Raw genomic sequence first — 22690 nt, forward strand, 5'->3', positions numbered from 1 at the left:
TGATCCAATTTTGATTGGCATCCAATAACTACAAAATGGAAGCAGCCGAAATGAGTTTCCTCTGCAGGGTGTCCAGGCTTTCCCTTGGAGAGTGCGAGAAGCTTGATCATCCAGGATTCATGCCATTGCTCCTCCATGTTGACAGGAGCCAGATGAGGTGTATAGGCCATCTTATTAGGATGCCTCCTTGGTGAGGTGTTCTGGGCATGTCTCACCAGAGGGAAGCCCCAGGGACAACACAAGACAAGCTGGAGAAACTGTCTCTCGCCTGACCTGGGAACACCTAGGGATGCCTCCGAAAGAGCTGGAAGAAGTGGCTGCGGAGAGAGAAGTCTGGGCGTCCCTGCTGAAGCTGCTTCCTCTGTGACTCAGCTTTGGATAGGTGGTAGATAATGGATGGCTGGATCATTTGTCATGGTGTCAAATGTAGAATACTCAAGGTGCATTCAATCATTTTCATCTCTGGCTTTGAATGCCCCTATAACCACAAGAGCCAAGAAAGATTTTTGTGGAAATTTGTAATGTCCCTGCGTGTATAAGTAGTACATAAGTTAAGTGTAAAATTGTCCTTTTCAGCTCTCGTCTTACCAGCTAGCAAGAAGCAAGTAGCAAAGAGCCATTTGTTTGAAACACCCACTAATAAATCAACTGAAAGGTGCGTCATCACCATCTACAGTAGTGTTATCTAGACAGATATTTGGCCAATGATCAAATTGCACATGCAAGGAATATATATGAATTGATGAAATGTATTGGCCGCCTTGCGTCTCAAAATACTGTCCGAACAGAAGGTGAAACCCAGTCCCTCTGTGAGTAATTATGTCTGTGCTACTGGGGCCAGGAGAATCTGTATGAAAAATGAGAGGCAACAGAGAGAATGGATGCCAGAAACAAAATCGCACCATATTGTGTATTCAGCAATGTAAAGTAGAACTTCTGAATGATTTAAAAGCAGACTTAAACCTGTCACAAGAAGGAGTTCTGCCATATAAGCTGATAAAAATCCTCTCAAATCATTTCCTTGCACCAAGTGGTGCTGCTCTCTCCCTTTAAATCGGTAATATGTTTTTGAGCTTCTTCCACTTCCTAATACATGCTTGTGGTGTTCTCCCTAATGCTCCATGGTGAAAAGCATTTGAGCTACTTAGGACTGCTGCCCACCACGCGACCAGACCGGAACTGACCAAACTTGCCAGTCGTGCCGAAAATACAGTCGGGGACTTCCCGCACATCTGTTGATTGACCCGCACACATCACTGTATCGGAACAACAGCCATCCTGGTGTTTTCAAAGGGAACAACAGAGGCACATTATGCTATTACTTGTAAACCTTAAAAATACAGCTTCACTGAAAAGATGGGTTGCTACAAAGAGAGGATGGAGGTGAGAGTAAAGATTGTGGATATTTTATGAGACTCCTTATTCCCATTCACTTGTATGCACCCAGAGTGAGACATAATTGCTCACTTATGTTTTGGTGACAAACTTAACTATTACTATAACATAAACTTTACTATTCCATTCATATGTTCTTGTAAAATTATAGATCCTGCTGGTATTGTTGTAAAATATAACGTATTTTTCAGACTAAAAGTTGCTCCGGAGTACAAGTCGCATCAGCCATAAATGCACAATAAAGGGGAAAAAAAACATGTATAAGTCGCACCGGAGTTTAAGTCGCATTTTGGGGGAAATTTATTTGACAAAATCCAACACCAAGAACAGACATGAACCAGCAACAACAGGCTAAACCAGGGGTCACCAACACGGTGCCCGCGGGCACCAGGTCGCCCGTGATGACCGCATGAGTCGCCCGCAGGACTGTTCCAAAATTAGCTCAAATAGCGGCTTCGGTTGTCCAACAGAATTCGGAGGTCGAACCTCGCGAAAGGAGCCGGGAGGACCTGAGAAAACGCGACCGCGCGGCCCGGATGCCGACTGACTCCGTTGTTATTGTATTTTCGTTACTTTGAGGATTGTATTAACCCCTAATCATGCTTCCAAAGAAAGCAAGTGGGAGCAGTAAAGCCATCCTAAAACACAAAGACGCTCATAAAGCAATGCAACAGTGAGCGCCCGGCGCGCTACGGTTGCGCGATCGAACCAAATTAAGCTCCCTGCGCACTGAGGTCCACTTAAATTTTGGAAAGTTTCTAAATTCTAGCGGCGGCTCTGTCACAATAATGCGACCAGCGCGGTGCAGTTGTGCGGTCGGCGACGCGCTACTGTTGCGCGTTCGGCGGTGCGCTGCAGTTGCGCGATCGGACAAATATGCGCAAATGAAAAAGTGCTTAAAAAAGGCGGGGGTTTTTTTTGTCTTGAAATGGATTTTAAAAAATTCTATTATTTGTAATGGGAAAAATAGATTCGGAATTCGACCGATTCGCTTCTCGAACCGCCTTCTGAAACGGATTGTGGTCAAAAACCAAGGTTTGACTGTATTTTTGCTATTCTTGTTAAAATCACACTACAAATTCTGTTATTTCAGAAGTGTATGTCAAACTGGTAGCCCTTTGCCTTAATCAGTACCCAGGAAGTAGCTCTCAGTTTAAGAAAGGTTGGTGACCCCTGGGCTAAACGATATGGTATCCTAACGTGACAAACACAAACGAGGAGCTGAGAACGGGCCTGACGACACATTAACAATTATCCAAATATCTATAACATAGTAAATAACACTTTTATCAAACCATCTGTGTCACTCCAAATCATTAAATCCATCGATAAAATATTCGTCCTTCATGTAAACAACGCCGTGTGTGCGCCGCAGTCAGTTGCAGTTCAAATTATTCCACAGTTCCATATAACGATATATAAACTATATATCAAATACCTATAATATAAACAATAGTTTTACCAAACCATCTGTGTCACTCCAAATCATTAAATCCATCGATCGAATTCTTCATCCTTTATGTGAACAACGCAGCGTGTGCGCCGCGCCGCTCACGGCGTCAGTTGCAGTTCAAATTTGCGAGTAATCCCTCGCTACATCGCGGTTAATTTATCGCGGTTTCACTACATCGCAGATTTTTTAATTTTGAAAATTTGTGAATAATTTCACATATAAGTTGCCGCTGAGTATACATCGCACCCCCCACCCAAACTGTGAAAAAAAAAAACGCGACTTATACTCCGAAAAATACGGTAGTTATGTCACCTATACATAGTGTATTTCTGTGGCTTGGCGTCCGTGCAGTGGTCATCTGTATCGCCCTCACTTGAAACTCGGAAATGGGTTTTAGCGTGTGTAAAAGCTTATACAATGGTCCTTCGCCACCTTTTGAAGTGTGCCAATAAAGCGTGCAATATGCTATTGAGTGAACATACAATTTGGCACTTTGTTTGCATCTTAGTAGATCACAGGCAACAAGCCCAGCAGCAGCCTTTGCAATCTGTTAGAGTGAACATGCAATTAGTACCTGCTATTTGGGATCTTAGATTGGGATTTGGGATCAACAGCTCCAGCTATAGTGAAATGCATTGTATAAATACATTTGGATAACATAAGCGGTTCTCATTATGGATGGGTGGATCTTAGTAAGTCAGACCTATCCCGTAGAAATTCCGCTGGGAACAGCTACATGGCGTGCTTATTTCTTCATAACCTAATATGAAATAACGTCAGGAGCTGGGTTTCATTAGTTGTCTTGTCCTGTACCATCATGAGAGTATTGCGAATGTGAATCCTCTGACTTATATAATTATATTCTCCCTCATAAAGTTGATTTTCAACATCAAAAGGACCTTTGAAGTTCCATGGGACTGGATCACTGTCTAACCCACTCTCGAAGATTCTGTCACAATGACATTATGGTAGTCTTGTGAATTAAAAGCCTAGCAAACAGCACTTGCCTTTGCTCTCTGTCCAATTTTTGTCAAAATGTCATGCTGTGCCATTTCCTCCGAATGAGGAACAAGTAACTGTGTTAGGGTAACAGCTTTGCGGCAATGTCTATAAGCTAATATGCCTAGCATTTGACAGATGCACTACATGTAACAATATCCAAGTTAGCGATGTATCTGGGTATATTTGTCCTTGACATTTCCAAATGATAATCAAAGTATGAAAAATAGAGTGTATGGGTTTTTTTTCACAAATCTAACACAAAATCCAAATAAATATCAAGCGACTGAGTCTAGGCCGCATTCTAAATTTGTGAACGCTGCCCACTTTGCACCCAGGCAGCACACGAGGACAAAGATGAGGAACATTGGCTTATAACTATGTTTCTTTTTATCTTAAAAGGATTTAACTGGAGTCCCATTTTTGCAATGTAACCAAAGGGATACAAATCTGGTAGCCTAATGTGCCTTTTAAATGGATGTCATCCAAACCAAAAGTTACTTCCCATGACTCCTGTTGCTTCTCCTTCTTCTTTAAAGACGTCGAATAAGGTTGGTACAGATGGCAACAAATTTTCGCTTTGCAAAAAGGCACCTTATGCCACCAGGAGTGTATCCTTTGACTACAATGCAATGCAGGATTCTCGTTAAGGTAATCTGTTTCAAGATACAGTGGTACCTCCCTCTACTCTACAAACTTAATTCATTCTGCAATCGGGTTTGTAAGCAGAAAAGTTTGTAAGTAGACGCAACGTTTCCCACAAGATCAATGTAAAAGCAAATAATGCGTGCTGGACTATTCCAAAAGTCACACTTTTTGCCCTATTACTCTGTGTAAAAATCACAGAAAACCAAAAACAACAGTTTTATTTTTGCTTTTTCAAATGTTTATAACAAAAAATAAATCTCACTTTATTCTTGACCTCCTCACTTTGCTTGTGGAGGGGGGAACCTGTTCTAATTTTCTACACTTACTTAACTTATCCCCGAGATGACGCAGAAAAAGTTAGGCTAATACAGTGATCGGGAGAACGGCGTTTAAATACATGCTGATAGTGCGGCGTGTGCTGAACAATGTGCCTCACTGTGGACGTGACTGAGTTCAAGCACAGGAGGTGGCAACTGACCACATGTGAGGGAAGAAGCACCAACCGATGCAGAAGGAGTTAGGACATGTGACATTATCACATATTTGTTCTTTTATTTACTGTAAAGGTACAATGCATGCACACAACAGTGTGGGAATGGTTATTAAGGGGAATGGTTTGTGTCACATAAAAGTATTGCGGAGTGTTTAAAAAGTTTTAGTTTTACAGGAGAGTCGTGCGCAACTATGACTCACTTTAGTTTCGCTATGCCTGATGTCCCCCAGGTTAGTATAGAGTGGTAATTCTACAGGTGAGCACGTTGCATTGCTTGGCAACAAAATAACACTCTTTTAATTGACTTGCAATACATCCATAACAGTTTGCAATACATCCATGCCAGTTTGGAGGAAGCAGGTTCGATTCCACCTCCCTGTATGGACTTTGCATGTTCTCCCTGTGCCCGTGTGGGTTTTCTCCGGGTCCTTCGATTTTCTTCCACATCCCAAAAACATGCTTGGTAGGCTGATTGAGCGCTCCAAATTTCCCATAGGTGTGAGTACGAGTGCAGATGATTGTTTGTCTCTGTGTGCCCTGACAATCAGTTAAGGGTGTCCCCTGCCTACTGTCCGAGAGAGAGTGCTAGTTTGTGCTCTCGGCACTCCAACAGGGGAAACGATGTGCCAGTCCAAATGGAAACAGTTCAAACCCTAGCAGGTAGCTGATTTGTTTAGAACATAATTTGTATTTGGACATTATTGAGATGGGACCGTGTTCTGCCTCACCGAACAAAAACACACTCTCAGAGTAGTACAGGGGGGTTAAAGTGAATTGCAGAAGGCAACCTAAATGTTCATAGTGTATTGAATTTTGTAAAACCGATTTCGCCACCCTTCCCCAAAGAGACAGGGACTAATATGTAAATGTTACCATATTAAAGATGCATCATTTGAATAGATTGATACATCGAGTGGGTGGTTGTTAGCCACCACATTCAGCCGGGAATGTGACCACAATCCCATCTTTACTACCATAACGCCTTGCTAGCTTTTATAATGCTTGCTACCAAACTACAGGGTGACATAAACAAGAGGAATCAAATGTTAGGATTAAAATAGCCTGTTTCTGTGAGATTAAAATCGAGTGAGAAAAAAACAGCAACTTCTTGTGTTATCTTAACAGACAAATAATGATTCAGTCACTCATTTATGGTTTTATTTTTGTTGCCAGTAAAGAACGAATGATGACAAAATAATGTTTTTTTCCCCCCATCTTACTTGAAATGTAAGTTGACCTCACATATTGCCTTGCTCGCTAATTTGGAAGAATAATACAGTAATCCCTCGTTTATCGTGGATAATTGGTTCAAAAAACCACCCGCAATAAGTGAAATCCGCGAAGTACGGTCACGAACAAGAAGTACTGGGCAGGCTAACGAGTTAGCTGAAAGATGCTAATTCGCGATCGTGTTATCACGCGAAAACGGACTTCTAAAGGAATGTAAACGAACATTTGGAGCAATACTACATTGTCCTAAAGGTTAGAAACATGTTTCCTCAATTTAGAAGTTTTATTTTGACTTTTAAATGTTTTTTAATTTGGAAAAAATATCTGCGATGTAGTGAAGCGCGATAAACGAAACGCGAAGTAGCGAGGGATCACTGTATGTCTACTCCGATTTTGTGTAAAACCTTGTTCATTCAAATTTGATTGTGTTTCGTCGTGTTCCTGTTCAAACTAGGAGTGTATAAACCCCGTGAGAATACAGTGCAGTAGTACACTAGAGAATTGGTTCGGTAGATCACTTCTGACATTCCAAAGCCTCAGGGAGTTAGCGCGATTGTCTCTTTGATAAGGTCCTAGTATACAAGTGAATTGATTCTTCGCCCCAAAATATAGTTTAATTTTGAAAACTGTTTACTCACGATTGGGTGTGTTCAAATCATTGCAACGTAACATGTTAAAAGGAACAGTTTGTATTGATTGGCCTGCATGTTATTTCAGATGGTTAAGTTGTGTGCCATTTTGAGGTAAAGAACTAGTCGCATGTTGTTATGTATCTTCCGGGACCCGGCCAGCCTCTTTTCTTTGAAGTATCCGCTGTTAGTGTTAAACCTTCAGTTCAGTTGGTTTACAAACATCCGTGGTACGTGTGTTTCCCTCGATTCTTGACACTACCAGGGTTGCGGCTGAACAAATAGACAGGCGTCTGTTTAGTGAATGTACGCCTAGGGAATTGTCCAACTTTATAGGACCGAAGATAAGCGCCGGGTGCGGGTGAAATGCAAACTGTCGGGACTGCCTAAACTTGGAACGATTTCGAATGTGGCAGGCTGCTGGAGAAGAACATGGATGGTAAGTTGTAGCGAAGCTGTTTCACAGGCCCCCTCTCTTGGCCGCTTTAATGTGCTGCTGCTCAGCTTTGAAGTTGAGAAAGCGGGGCTATGTTTCTTGTTTGTGGGCGAGAAATACGGAGAGATAAGAAGCTTATGTGTCTGTGTGTGCTTGTGTGCGCGCGCGCGTACACGTGGCTCAGATTTTATATTTAAGAAAAAACGACCGTTTCTCCGTCTGCGCGTCTCCTATAGCTGGGGAAAAAGTGGGATGTATTCTGCAACCGGAGCCCCCTCCTTCTTTTGGTTTGCGTACTCCAGATTTTGACACCCCCAGAGAGCTACATAGGGACTGAGCCTGCCACTTCTGAGGTCATTTGTTGAATGGGGATGAAAGCTATATTACAGTGCTTTGCTTCGGGAAGGCACACGCGTGGCACGTTCGGTAGATGCGGCGCATGTTCGTATTTTGTGCTGGATTACTTGCCATGAGAGTTGTGGACTGCCTCAGCTTTTCAAAAATATGGAATAACTCAACTTTTAAAATGCACCCCCATTGGATATAACCTGCGATGGTATGTTTCTTTTACGAAGCGATTTATAGTACGCCTTCTTTAAAGCTATACCATTTTTCCACGTGCAGTATATACTGCTCTTCTTTTAAAATGGATTGTTCGTCCGGTAACTTGCAGCGATGAAACAAATGTGACCTTTATTTGCAGACAGAGACGTTGTCAGCCGTTATAAAGCTGTAACTAGAAAACCGTAATTGACAGGCATTTGGTTATTGATCGGTAGCCTTTCCCGCGGGGCTGCTTAGCCCTATTACGATTTTACTACGGTCACGTCAGATGTACTGTACCGCACCTCCACTCATGCCTGGAAAGCTGGAGACTAAGTGTTGGGCTCCGAAAGCAAAACGAGTCAGTGTGACTTTGTGCGCGAGTGACATCGGTGTATGCTACGGTCGCAAGTGGGAGTTAATTAGAAATGAAGCCATCGGCGTGGATTTTAAAGGAAAACACGTGTAAGCCACAAATGCCAGAATCCGGTTATGTTGCAGAGTTAATGCTGTGGTTTATTTATTCTTCTAAAATGTTTTGATGTGACAGATCACTGCACGTTGAGAATGTGGGTTTCATTTGATCTCTCATTTAGATTATAAATAGACGAATGAAACGGAAAAAAAGCTTTTCATTCTCTGAACCTATTGAGTTGTTTTTTTTGGGAGACTGTTTACTTGATGTCTTCCTTTGAAGTTCAGCAGGATATGGCTTTGATTAGATCAATACTTTGTGTGTTTCAGAGTGAAGAGGAGCTGAGAAGCTCCCCCGCTGCTTTTAGAGAGTGAGAAGGATTAGGCTGGAGCTCAGTGGAGGCACCACTGCACTCTCACATAGGCAACTGGAGCCGGAGCCATGAGCAGGGCGCTAACGGAGCACATCAGCAGTAGCTTCCGAGAAGATGCTCCTCGTCCTCCGGTACCGGGAGAGGAGGGAGAGTCGTCATGCTACATACCCAGCCGGTCTGGAAAAATGAAAGCCCTTAATAAGGTTAACGATAACCCCGCTGCTGCCGCGCTCCCTGGCTCTGCTCGAAGGAGGAACGAGGATGGCTTGGGGGAGCCGGAGGGAAGTGCGTCCCCGGACTCACCGCTGATCCGGTGGACAAAGTCTTTACATTTTCTTCTTGGCGATCAAGACGGTGCTCATCTCTTTCGGACCTTTTTGGAGCAGGAAAATTGCGTGGACACTTTGGACTTTTGGTTTGCTTGCAACGGCTTCAGGCAAATGGACTTGAAGGATACCAAAACAATGCGAGTTGCCAAAGTTATTTTCAAACGGTACGTTGAGAACAACAGCATTGTTGCCAAGCAGCTCAAACCTGCTACCAAGACCTACATAAGGGATAGTATTAAAAAGCAACAGATAGACTCTGCCATGTTTGACCAGGCACAAACAGAGATCCAGTCCAACATGGAAGAGAACGCTTACCAGATGTTTTTAACGTCTGACATATACCGCGAGTATGTGCGCACTGGCTGCGAGAACACAGCTTACGCGAATCACGGCACACTCGGCAGCCTCAAGCTTATGTGTGGATATCTTCCACCTCTTATGGAGGAAGAGGAGTGGAGCTGTCAAGACCTGAGGCCAAAGGCTTTCGGTTCTGTGGTCCAACTTTCAGCTAAATCCTTGCGGGCGACTGCTACCTTCCGGCCAACTGCTGAAATTGTGGAGAGCAGTTGCAGGTAAGAAAAGTGTTTCCTGAACGATGTGTCTTATTGCACCACTATATTTATTTAGAAGTTTTTATTGGATACTTTACTCATCTCAGTTCTTGTAAAGAACCGGCCGGGAGAGAGAGACAGGTGGTCCCCAGAATATCATTCTTTATGTTTCTGTCCTCCTGCCTTGCAGTTAGTTAAGGGGGCTGTTTTGGGTACAAAACATCAATGGAGCCGAGCCTTCCTTTTAAGTAAATGGTGTCTTGCACGTAACTTTCTGCTGGCTTATTCAAGTTTCCTGTGCTTTGAAACTCTTCCGCCGGTGCAGACTTGACTGCACACATCAAGTGACAACAGACTATTAGAGCTATATGAGGAAAGAAAAATGTATTTGTTTAACAATGCGTTTTTTGTTTTTTTTTATGTACAGTTTATACACTCATAGTTAGCATGTGTAATCATCAAATGTCAGCCACCAAAAGACTTTGCAGTCAAGCTAAAATGGCTTTTGTCAGAACACTAATTGTGGTTGCTAACTAGTTCCGGAGAAATCATGCTTTTGTTGAGACTAATTTCTTCATTGTGCACTACAGAAACGAACTGTACTGTTATATTGCCCACTCAGAGATCATTTCAAACTGTCGTTATTCATTTTGCATGTGAATGTCTATGATAAGTTCGGACCCAGTGTACAAAGTGGTTGTTGATGTGTACTTTTGTTATGTTTTTAGTGAAAAATTACTTAGGAAGCAGAAAGCTGCTTTTTTCTCCCTTGCATCACCCGTAGGCCCCCCTTCTTTGGCCCTTACCATGTCTGTAGGTCAACCCCATTTCCATCTCAAACATGTGGAACTAATTTTGGCACTGCACAGATTCTCTCTTCTAGTGTTTTTTTTTTTCTTCTTAGATCTCCCATATGCAATTCCAGTGTGGTCAAAACATCCTCGCTCAGTTCACTTTTTGTGTGCGACAACAATGCAACACTTTTATCTCTCCTGTTTAGAAAGTAAATTGCTTGTCAGAGACTAAGTATTCTTTGCCGTTAGAGACAAGAGAGGAGGAAGTGAAGACAGTAAGGGGGATCGTGGAAGCAACAAGAGATGCAGAAAACGAGTGGGGGTGCAGAAAGCCCAGCTGTGCTAAATACCTGACTCTTTGCACGGACCTTCCAAAGGTCAGGTTTGTGCTTGGGGCCTAGAGCTTTAGTCATGCTGGGGTTCTCCTCTCAGCACTCCCAGCAGAAGGCATTCTCATAAAGAAAGGGGCCCTCCTACCCCCTTTCCCTCTCCCCCACGCTTGGAAAAGCTCAAGTTCCCCCCTACCTCCTTTTGCCCATCCCCCCCCCCCTTCACCACTACAACTGGAATGCAACACAGCAGGAGAGTAGATAGTCACACAGAAAGACTTAAGGAGAGCGAGGGAGTTTGGGGGAAAGGAGGGATTCACAGACGCTATAGGACAGAGCCAATGCGAGAAGGGGGAGAGCAGGGAAATGTTGGCATAAAAAAATGAGAGACATATCTCTAATGTGGATGACAGTATTGTGGAAATTATAGAACGCGACCAGGATATCGTCAAAACAAACTCCCAGTAGTCCTGTTTATTTTCTTAATTGACTTAATGCACATCAATGACTTGTCATATTCTCACAGACTCTGATTTGCACTGAAACACCGGAGGGAAAAAAATCACATTCAAATGTCAATTCCTCTTTTGTTCACAGGGCACACCGTCGAGGAGACAATGCCAGCCCGTATTTTGTCAACTCTGGCTACATCTTTGCTCCTGCCACCAGTGCCAATGACAGTGAGATCTCCAGTGATGCCACCACTGATGATTCAATGTCAATGACAGACAGTAGTGTGTAAGTGTTTTTATCAATATGTGCTCTTCAGGAGATAATGTGACTTTAAATGATTTCCATTCCATTTACTGGTCACATTTGTCACATTTCCAGGAAAACAGCCGGGGGGGGGGGGGGGGGTGTAGAATAATATTTATCATGGATTAATGGATTCGTGTTTTTTTTTCTTTTTTTTTTTTATCTGACAGCTGGAGCACGCTCCCCAAAAACCTGCATATAATGTAATTAACCAGGTAACCCCATTGATGTGGCGTTGGCATGGGCTCCAGGGTGAGGAGTGCAACAGGCATTATTTCGAAAGACCTTTTTGAAGTTTATTTTCTGTTGCATTACTTGTGGGGGAGTGAGTAGGGAGAAAAATGTGAGATTGTCTTGATGTGGGTGGGGGTGTTGCTTCATTCCTCAAATGTGAAATTCAGCCCTCCCACCCAGCCTTCTGCCACAACAGACATGTTTTTTTTCTTCATATTATCTAATCGCTCTTCTCTTTGAAGAGCTAAAGGAGAGGGGGAGGGAAATGGCCATTTGGGCCTCAAGACAAACTCACTGAAAAATGTTGGCACCAAATGAAAGGAGGCTTACTCACATGGTGGGTCGGTTTCCTGCCACTGGCCTCTGTGGCGTGCTGAGATCATGTGTCTGCAAGGCTTTCACAGGGGTTACTCATTGATAGACCTTGGGACAGAGGAACTCCCCCCTGGCCAGAGTGGTGCACCCCCAAAAATCACTTCCATTCCAACCCAACCCTCCACAGCGTCCCTCTTCCACCCTCCTGAGCCTGTTGCGGCAGTGGTGGGGCTCAAAGTGCAAGAGAGTGAGAAAATAAAGTGCGTGGAGTATAAAGGGCTTAACTGAATCGCTTTCAGCCTATTGTTGGGTGAGGGGGGGCTTATGGGGATAAAAGGGTGGCTGGCTGCTTTGAAAATGACTTGCACAACTAAATAGGAGATCCCCATAAAGTAAAGGGCCCATGAAACCATGAAATAAGTATGTCTGTTTTCACTTCCAAAACTTACACAAAGCATCACGCTGCCAGATTGTATCACCAATGTCCAGACAGTTTGGGTTGATTCAAACTACAGCATTTCATCGATATTGTGTTGATAGGAGTAGGTTTCATGTCAAGCCGTCTTTTCTAGTTTCACTTCACTTTGATGCAGGAGGATGACTTGTTGGTTTTGGAGAAAGCAGTTTTACTAGAGGACACCACGCTTCTATCGTTAAGAATTGCGTAATAACCACAGCCTGGCTGTAACATGAATATAATAATTTATAATAATAATAATAATGAATAATAATTTTTGCCTTTTGTGTGTTGAATATGGTAAAGTACCAATCAAATGTCATGTTCTTTTAATTCTGAGGAGAGATGTGTAATCAGAGACCTTGGTGTCTGTGATACACATCTCTCCCGTCCTTGACTATAGTTCTTTTGTCTTTCCACCCAAATGGATTCCAGTAATACAATAAGAGCTTCTTCGTCTTTCATTCGAGGGAACAATTTGATTAGTGGGTAAAAGGCACTGGGCAAATTTGAATCTCATTTCCCTGATAAAGAACAAGAAGAAGAGGATTTGGGTAGGGGGGCGCCTTCAGTTTTTGCTTATATCTTATTTATGGATTTACTTGGACGCTGGGGAATGTTGCAGCACCAACTTCAAACATTACCTTATCTTACAAACCAGCCTTTTGATGTTCCTCAGATCAGAGGCTCACAGTAAAGCGCTTGCCAAACTAAGATGGCAGTGGGTGCATATGTGCATGAGTGTGAGATTTCAAAGCAGCAGTAGAAAAGTAGCATTTGGGCTGGGTCAGATACTTCTGAGCGGCCAAAACGGCCAAGATAATTGGCTCAGCTTAAGTGGCAACTGACTTGAAAGCCTAGCAAACTGGAGAAAATAAAATTCCCATAATAATTGCTTGATTGTCAGCAGGCTAGAATGTCTTCCTAATGACATGCTCGATGTCAGCGACACACAAAAAAAAAGTCTCAGCCAGCTATTGAGATTTGTACAGGGTATTCAGCTTTATTAAGAAGTGCTGTCAAAGTTGACACGGACCAATCTTATCAGGAGGACTCATTTGAAGTCCACAGGAGGGTGTTTAGCATATCTCACCCATTGTTCTGCTGGGTTTTGTGATGTGCGTTTTTGTTGCCTTGGCTTCAAAAGATGTGAGGCCTGTTGACTTTTCTGTAGTGTGAATAATGGTATGCCATTGGGGGATGTTGTGTTAGTCACTTTGCAGCTGATGAACAGCTTCCCAGCTGTTCCCCACACAACAAAGATTGGCAAATGGTCCTAAAATACCAGCAGTTGGCAAGAGCGTAGCAGAGAAAACAATAAGATTTCATTTTAAAAGGATGTTGTGTTTTTGCTGTTTTACAGAGATGGAATCCCTCCTTATAAGCTGGCTCCCAAGAAGCACCTCCAACGAGAGATGACCCGCAGTGTCAAGATCAATGGCCAGATTACACTTCCCCACTTTCCAGTAAGTAACATTTTTTGTTAAGTGGTGTACCTTGTACTTCTAGTATAGTTTCTGTCTCTCGCTGCACTAAAAACTATTGTAACTGTTGTAGCGAGACAAGTTTCCCTGAGCACTGTCACATTGCCCAAACTCTTAAAGCTTCTACACTGTTGTAGGAAATGTCAAATACCAAAAATAAAAACAAATGCCCACAAAAATAATCTTGTAAATACAGGACATCTAGACTTTCAGTATTGAGTCCCAGTGGAGGATCAAAGTTTCTGCTGTTTTCAGATGGTTCGAGGCAAAAAATACGAATATTTAAACGTAGTGAACGAGTTGTGTGCTTTCTGTGCATGTACTTTATACAGTGCTGTTTGGTGCTCATTTCCCCCCTCCTCGCTTTTCTCTGTCTCAGTCTCTTTTTTTTCTCGTTCCCACTTGCACTCTTTTAATGTTTCCCTCCTGATTTGGAGATGGCTCTGACTCCCATGATGTACCAGCCCTAGGCAGGGGGGGCCCCATGTAGGGCTGGCGCTCCGTTGCCAGCAGCTTCACTCGCCTTTCTTCTCATCCCTTCATCGTGTATACAAAGAGATGAGAGAAGCAAGAAAAGTCAAAATCAAGAAAGCCAGTGTTCCAAATAACAACAAAAAAATAGGTAGTACATATACAGTATTTAAAGTAGGATATGACTAGAGTAGCTCAGAGCTGCCCTGGCACCTGCATGCAACTGGGAAATGAATTGCAACTTTCCCTTTCTTCAATTTACTCATGTGTCCTCTCGTTGGCTTGTCCCTGCACCTTACTGTCACCCCTGCCACCTTACAATTACACTTCTCAGTCATTATTTTCAATCTGTTAATTTTGTCCCGCTTCTCTCATTTTTCTCCCTTCTTTACTCGCTCCCTCTTCTCCGTCAATATCAGGCTTTTATACGGAGGTTTAAAGCTGTGTGTCCCTCCCACCCTAGTGTGCGTTTGATGTTTGACAAGGGCCCTTTGAAGTGTGCTGACTTCAGACGGTGCCTAGCTGATGGCTTGGTTGGACTACAGAGGGTGCAGGCAGGGGGCCTCCCCTGCAAGCAATGAACCAACTGCTACCCAGCAGCCTGACACTGCCAAGGGCACTGGCCATGGGGAGATCTGGGGTCAGATGAGCAGTAAAAAAGGTTAGGGTTTAGCGAGGACAAGGGCAGCTGGAGTATGCTTTTTGGAATAGTTGCAGAATTTTTGGAATAGGACAAGGGCAGCGGATTAATGCGCCATATTGCATCCGTTGGGAACTATTCACAGCTACGTGACCTCACATTAAAGTGTCCTTCCCACTGTGTTGTTTACCCTGTAGAGGACACAACGTCTGCCTAAAGAGATGACCCCTGTTGAGCCTGCATCATTTGCTGCCCAACTCATAACGCGGCTTGAGAAGCTGAAGCGAGAGCAAGAGACCATGAGTTCTTTGGCGGAGAGGCTACAGCAGATCCAAGAGGTAGACACACCACAGAAACACACACAGCTCTACGGTTCCTTTCTTTATTAAACGATGATAATTGAGTATAATGATTATTTCACCAAAATCATTCACCAGAATTGTCACGGTTGTCCGTATCTTATTATCAGAAGAAATTTTAAAAAAAAACAAAAACATTCTCATACTCAAACCATTTCAACTGTATTTTATTAGGAATACAAAACAATATAAAGATGAGATTTCACATGTTGCCCCCTTCATTTCCTTACTTTTTTCTCTTAATTTCCCATTTGCTTTGATTTTAAAAACTGAAAGATGACTACTCTTTTGCCCTAATGAGTCAGACTCCCGTTAGCATAGCATTTTAGTTGAATGCCCTGCTTTGTAATGCTGTTAATGTTTCAAAAGAAAATCACATTTTATGGGGAAACCGTAAATCACTTACTAGTGGAGATGCAATGGTAGTGCCATTATGCCAGATTTGGTATGTCGAAGAACAGGGATGAAGCCAAGAAATTTAAAAGTCTGTCAACTTCTTCCCCTTTCTACACTGTCCTCCAGTATTTCATCCAGTGGAACTTTAAAAGTTATGTTTTCTCGATACTCTTGAAGTTTCTTCAAATAGTTAGCGCTTAGCGACTCTCTAGTGGCACATTTGCTGAATATGTGTAGTGCCAGTCTCTTTGTTATGCATAGGCACACTGCATTATAGATGAAGCACACCCAAAGCCTGTTAGCGATGATAACAGTGTGGCAAAAGGAAATTCAAATCAAGTTACGCAGGCTTTTACTCTCACTGACTTCTGAGGATGATGGACATAAGTTGGTGTAAGTTGCAAAAATTCCTCCGCTTGCTGCCTTTCCCACGTGCGACTATCTATAAACATTTCTTTCAATTCGTTATTGTTTTTCCTCTTTGTCCAGGAGGAGGAAAAAGAGGAAAGCACAGATCTCACCAGCAACACCTCCCTCCATCATCCTCTTCTTCCATCTGGTAGCCAATGTGAGGAGGACCCCCAAGCTATCCTCGATGATCATCTATCACGCGTCCTGAAGACGCCTGGCTGCCAGTCACCCGGAGTGCTCCAGCATTCGCCACGCTCACACTCCCCAGAACGGACAGGTGCCTTGGTATCTTCAGGCCACGGGTCCTTCTTTGGTGCTTATCCTGGCTCTGCCAAAGGTCTCATGTCGGGCCGGCAGTCCTCCAAACATACCCATCACCACTATATCCACCATCATCATGCTGGGCCAAAGACTAAGGAGCAGATTGAGGTTGAGGCAGCTCAGTGTGTCCAGTGCCTCTGCCCTCCAGGAGGTGCCAATTACTCTGACTTTAACCCTGTGTGAGTGTCAACGTTAACCTGTTCTCAGTTACGCTCATCATTGTATTTCACCCAAACGCTAATTAAAAATGGCTCTCTCTTGCTGTAGTCGCTGCAGCACTTTGTCTAGACGGCAAGTCAGATCCTCCAATGAGGGTATGACGTCACCATGCCTTCCTATTGATACCGCTGACCGATCTCAGAACGTTTGGCAGTGGATTCTGGAGAGTGAGAGACAGGGCAAACACAAGTCTCACAGGTAAGTGTCTCCCTATCTTTCAAAGCATTATGACCTCTACTGAACATCTTGAGTTTATAATTGTTGTTTTTTTTTTTTTTTTTTTTTTTTTTTTTTTTTTTTTTTTTTTTTTGAGCAGCTACCCTGGTTTTAAGAAGTCCAGCCCCCTTGACTTCAAGAACCAGCCTGCTCGGACTCACCCCTTATGGGGTGGGGGTGGCATTGGTTCTGGGACTAATCTTCGTGGGCACCACCCTGGGCATCCGTTTCTACAGGACCCAGCTATGCCTCCGCTGCCACCACCCAACACTCTAGCACAGCTCGAAGAGGCCTGTCGTAGACTGGAGGAGGTCTCCAAGCCACCAAAACCAAGGTATGACTACACTAAGACTCACAGTCTCATCAACCAAATTTTAGTACAAATTACCATTGTATTTCACTGAATTTCACAGGCACTCAACAGCAGCCATCTGCCTCAGAAACCAGAGCCATCCAGCTACATCCTTCCCTGCTGGAGGCAGCTCTCTAGCTAGTTGTGGACTACAAACAGACGAGTAAGGATTTCAGTGTTGTTCCGCTCTATTTCCTCACCTTCCCCATCATCTTTTCTAAAACAAAGGACGTGCCTTTGCACACATGCTGCATTTGTTCATGGATGGTGACCAGATAAGATTCATTCCTCCCATAAATTTGAACCTAACTAGAATATACTTGTAATACACCGTAGGAAACACAATGCGTTAACCAACCACCAAATTCATCCATCTCACATCCACCACTGGAAGTGAACAAAAATACAAGATTTTAAACTACCCCCTTAGTTTCTAGAATTGTTGTATGCTATCCGTTGAATGGCATGTTTAACTATAAATAAATGGTACCAAAAGTTCAGATGTTTTAACGACTGTCTCATTTTCCTACACAGGTCTAATGAACTAATGGTCACTTACTTTTTCTGTGGTGAGGAGATTCCTTACCGGAGTATGATGAAGACCCACTGCCTCACCTTGGGACACTTTAAAGAACAGCTTAGCAAGAAAGGCAATTACAGGTAAATATAGCACCGGCAACAAAAGCATGATCACAATGAATACATGTTCTGTTTCAGATTTTTGGGGAACGTTTAATGTATATTTCCACAGGCACATAGTCCAGTGGCAACTTTAAAATTCAAGGAACACATGAAACAACCTCATATAGGCTGATGGGCAAAACCTAAGACAAAATAGGGCAGTGACAACAGCCAAGCTAGCAATAATGAGTAAATAAATAATAAAATATTAAACATTCGTAAGCTTATTTGGCCTGGACTGACCCCCCCACACACACACACCACCACCACTCGTAGTTTAAACGAAGGTAACTTCAACGGTATGTCACTGTCTTCAATCATTTTCCTTATTTAATGATGGACACCTCAAGGGAACCTTTTTTTTTGGGCTGCATTTTCACTGTTCCTTAGATTTTATATTAGATAGGTGATACATATCATATATTTTGTGCACATTTAGTAGTGGCCTGATTCTAATCTGAGGTTATCTTATTCAATGCATTTTTGTGTCCTTACACTGCTGTGGCGCATATTTGAATTGTGCCACTTCAGAGCAAAAACGGCAGATTGAGTGTGTCACTCCCATCTTTAGCGTTGATTGTTATTGGTCATATAGTCATAAGCTTTGAACGGAGTGTGAAGTCTTTGGAGATTTTTAGTTGAGAAAAAAAATGGCTAGGCTGATCCATTGAAGGGGGTGGGAGTTCTGCAGCAATTTTGTTTGCACATCTGGTACTGATTTCCATGGTAAGGCAGCCTTAATAAAATGGCTTTGAAGCCTGATCCATTTTATTTTGTGCACTAAGACTGGGAGGCCTTGAAATTCCTTTTCCCCATTGTTGCATCAGGCATTAAAATCAAATGTTGGAAGCACCTTCCTCTGTGGCTCCCGCCAACGACAGATAAAGAAATATCCATTTAACTGTTTGATTACATTTAGTGCCCAACCAATGAATAAAAAAATGAAGAAACATAATTTATCAGTAGTTACTTTGCCTCATGAAAAGGCTTCCTGGGCTATCTACGTGAGGGTGCAGATACATCTGTTTGTTGGGAGAGAGAAACAAGTCCTTGCACCCCTGCTAACCCAAAACTCTTTTAGCAAAAGCAAAGGAGAAGGAGGTGGACATGAAGAGTTTGGCTTCAATGGCAACGGAATGTGTGGAGTTGGTTAATTTGGACATGGCAGTGGTACAACAGAGAACAGTATGCTGCAGCCCTGCCAGACAATATTGGTGCCAGATGTTGCAAAGAGAGAAAAAAAAAATCCACCACATAAAACATGTTCCACATGGAAAGGTTTCGTCTGTCTTTCTCTTCCGCCCCGAAACAAGGTGATGACTTTGAAGCATATGTGAGAATGTAGCTTTTTTTTTTTTAATGAATGTAGAGCTTCTTCAAAGTCCAAAAACGAAGAAATATCATCTCGGAAAACCATCACAACTTTCACACCAGTCAAAGTTGTGCAAGTTAATAGCCCTGTAGTTAGTATGGTTCAATATAATATGGTTGATTTAGGTTTTTTTTGTATGCCCATGTACATGTGGTGTTCAATGACTGAGGTGAACATTTGCTGATAAAATGGCTTCAATTCAAATCTTTGTATTCAAAGTGTGAAAATTGGCTTGTAAAATAGAGGCTGCACTTATTGTTTTGTGCTATGAGTAATTGCCCATTTAAAATAGAGTAAAAATTAGGGATTTTTTTTGTCCATTATAAAGCTTATCATTAAACTCCCTCCTGCTGATCTGATTCTGACTTGAAAGTAAAAAAGAAAAGAAAAAGAAATCATTAGGAGCCTTGGCGTCACAATCACTGGGAGCAAACTAACCCTGGGAGTTATCCCAGCTTGAGAGAAGAAGAGTGAAATAGCGAGGTGACCCATGACCTTCAAGAGACACCTCCCAGCTCCCCGGTTAAAGCCCCTCGGGCTCTGCCCAAATCCAATATGTTGCTCTCACTGAGTCAGGACAGCCTCGACTCTTCCCCAGCCCTTCTACCCTTTTACCTCCTGCCTTTTCCCTTATTTTTTTTTTTTTTTTTTTTTTTTTTTGCATGTACGCTCCCATGTGCGTGATTGTGTGCGTAAGGGACAAACATGAAGCTCATATGCGCTCATGTGCAAGCAGCAAAGTCAGCAGACTCTAAGGCACCTGAAATGTCAATTTATTTGACAGAAAAGGCCTACATTTGACAGCAAATCAAATTAGAAGCCGTGTGTTTGGAGGGGGGGGGTAAATTGAGACAGCTTCTAATTAACCCTTCAACTTTAATGAGAGGTTGCAAAAAGATAGGCATCTGTTGAATGGCCAGTAGTCATGACGAACAAGCGGATGAACACAACCACACACATGAACACACAGCTTGGATTGTGTTTAAATTAGGGGGCTGTGTTTGTGCAGCGGTGTGAGGTAGAGTCACTCTTTGCCTTTGAAGTGTGCCGTATGCCATGGAAGCAGTGACTAAGTTGTTTTTTGAGCACTATTTGTTTCTGGCTCTCTGTGTTGTGTGTGTCTGTCTGTTAGTGTTTGATTTGGACTAAAGACAATGTCCCGCCAGAGTTCAAATGGAAGTAGTCGCGTCGGCACCTTTTCCAAAGTCAGATCATGTTAGATTTGTTTTGTCTTTCAATACCAAAACGCATAGAGCATATTATCATGCTTTCTTTTTGTCTCCTCCTCAGGTACTACTTTAAGAAAGCCAGCGATGAGTTTGAGTGCGGTGCCGTATTCGAGGAGGTGTGGGAGGACGCCTCAGTTTTGCCCATGTATGATGGCAAGGTGCTGGGCAAGGTAGAGAGGATGGACTGAAAACACTAGCAACTTCCTTTACACCAGAAGCTAACGTTCCGGAAACTTACTGAACTTTATTTCTAAAAAATGATGAATACTAAGCTAAGAAAAAAAAAAAAAGAGTTAATATATCCAGCACAAGGAGCGATTGAAGGAAGACGAGCCAATGAAGTATGCCTAATACAGAGGAGGGGCTGTCCCTCCCTGATTTTCTCAACCAACCAGCCTTAGATACACAAGGGAACAACATGAGAAACTGAAAAAGACCAATGTAAGGGGGGGGACCCCTTACCGCTTCTTGAATACATAACCACTGTTGTGATGCATATTGAGAGACTGTTGTGCGTTTACACTGACACGCGGGTCAAGTGCAACGGACTAGTAGGAGGGCTGGAGACGCAGCACACCAACCAGCCTATGCTTCAGCTTACTACATAGTTACTAAGTGTTTATACATGTGCATATACATAACTTGCATATATGTATGTATACATGTATCGTATTTAGATGCGTTGTGTCACAAGTTGAAGGTTTATATTGAATATTTATTGAGAAAAAAAAAATCGCCCCTCCCAACCTTGTTCCTGCCCTCTTCCTATTTTCAGCCAAAAGGCAAGCTGCTTTGGATGTTGGGAGAATACTGTGGTGAAATTGTTTCGTATTTTGTTTTGTTCGATGTTACTATACACAAAGGATGTGTGACACTAGCCTAGCACCTCCCATCGCCTTGTTACCCTCTCTGATCCAAATTAACATTCTTCAGTCGAGGCTTCTAACGGTCAATCCCAGTTTTATATGCTGCTGAAAGTTTTAAATGGTAGTTTTGTCACTCCGCCTTTGCCAGAAATCACTCTTTGTGTCTTTAGGCTGGCAACAGAGCTCGATTCTTGTGTTGTGCCTTTGTAAATTGGGCTTTGCATGGGGGGCGGCGGAACACACGGCGCAGAGACCTGGAACACAAGTTGTCCCATCTAATAATGGCCGTGTTAACAGCTCAAGCACCAAAATTATTTGAACTAACGAGAACAAGTTTGAGAGGGGAACAAAAAGTGAACAATGAAGAACAATGGCTCTGATATCCTTTGAATGTTGCTATAATGATTTTGTATTTAACAAAACTCCTGTAAACATTGTAATTATGCATTGATTGGAAAGTATGGATATCGACACACGTGTTGCACATCAGGAGTATACGTTCAACAACACTTAAAAGAACACACTATTGCTGGTGTTTTAGGAGTACAGCGCCTGTGCCTAAATGGATGCCATACCATGTGCTACCCTGTTTCAGGGTTTTAATATATATCCCTTGGTTTTCAGAAGGGTTTTTATGTTGGAAAGAATATTTTTATGCTTTTAGTGATATCATGTAATCGTGTTTGGGTTTTATTGTTTTATTTAGGCTACACCACAGCCTTTTTTCATCCTATCAAAACTGTAAATTATACATTATATAAAGAGTTTCATTTAAAGATTTACATGGACCTATAATTATTGTAATTATTGAGAGATGTAGCCTTTATTAAAGTTTTATATTTTTCAAATGACGTCTGTGCCTGTTGACTTTCTTTTTACAGTTAACATTTTCACATAACGTTCAGTTCCTACATGGATTTAACATCAGGAATTCATTTTATGTGACAATATTTAAAAACTGAATTGATTTGAAACACATGGATAGCCAAGGTAGGGATTATGTGCTTAAAAGTTGGGCTCTTACAGCTATAAAAAGCAAGAGAGCGGAAAACATAGTAAGTATTATCAGTATGACCTTTATTAGTTGACGTAACCTTCAGGAAAGGAATAATAAACAGAGAAAAGACCATCAACATAAATAAATGCCATTTATTTGGTTATGAGATAGCATTAAAATGAAAAGTGTTGAGGATCAGCGTAAGCCTTCAACTCCTATCAGTGTGCTGAATGAAAACCAGGGGTGGCAAACCCTGTGTGGATAAAGCAATTGTTAGCCAGCATCACAAAGAGTTCT

The 22690-nt window shown here is 42.5% G+C and overlaps 1 protein-coding gene across 4 annotated transcripts; it reads left to right on the plus strand.

Annotated features, from left to right (window-relative positions):
* Nucleotides 1-7042: 7042 nt before the first annotated feature.
* Nucleotides 7043-22247, plus strand: LOC125968747 (axin-2). Of its 4 annotated transcripts, XM_049720122.2 has the most exons (12): nt 7524-7839; nt 8571-9515; nt 11215-11355; nt 13743-13845; nt 15172-15312; nt 16219-16417; nt 16478-16640; nt 16729-16878; nt 16997-17230; nt 17310-17411; nt 17783-17908; nt 20592-22247. In XM_049720122.2, the coding sequence occupies exons 2-12, from the start codon at nt 8683-8685 to the stop codon at nt 20716-20718; spliced, it is 2319 nt and encodes a 772-aa protein (XP_049576079.1). In that variant the 5' UTR covers nt 7524-7839; nt 8571-8682; the 3' UTR covers nt 20719-22247. The 4 variants fall into 4 exon arrangements, with proteins under 4 accessions (XP_049576077.1, XP_049576079.1, XP_049576076.1 ...); XM_049720120.2 differs by lacking the exon at nt 7524-7839 and adding an exon at nt 7043-7286 and having other exon boundaries at nt 16219-16640; XM_049720119.2 differs by having other exon boundaries at nt 7526-7839; nt 16219-16640.
* Nucleotides 22248-22690: the final 443 nt, after the last annotated feature.

Source organism: Syngnathus scovelli, chromosome 5 (genome assembly GCF_024217435.2).
Source record: "Syngnathus scovelli strain Florida chromosome 5, RoL_Ssco_1.2, whole genome shotgun sequence".
Taxonomy (NCBI): domain Eukaryota; kingdom Metazoa; phylum Chordata; class Actinopteri; order Syngnathiformes; family Syngnathidae; genus Syngnathus; species Syngnathus scovelli.

What these genes read in the sequence shown, in the direction of transcription:
- LOC125968747 (XM_049720120.2), top strand. Translation starts at nt 8,683, where the DNA reads ATGAGCAGGGCGCTAACGGAGCACATCAGCAGTAGCTTCCGAGAAGAT. An exon ending in ATTGTGGAGAGCAGTTGCAG is followed by an intron (nt 9,516 to 11,214) that starts GTAAGAAAAGTG and finishes TTTTGTTCACAG; the next exon opens with GGCACACCGTCGAGGAGACA. An exon ending in GGCTACAGCAGATCCAAGAG is followed by an intron (nt 15,313 to 16,218) that starts GTAGACACACCA and finishes CTCTTTGTCCAG; the next exon opens with GAGGAGGAAAAAGAGGAAAG.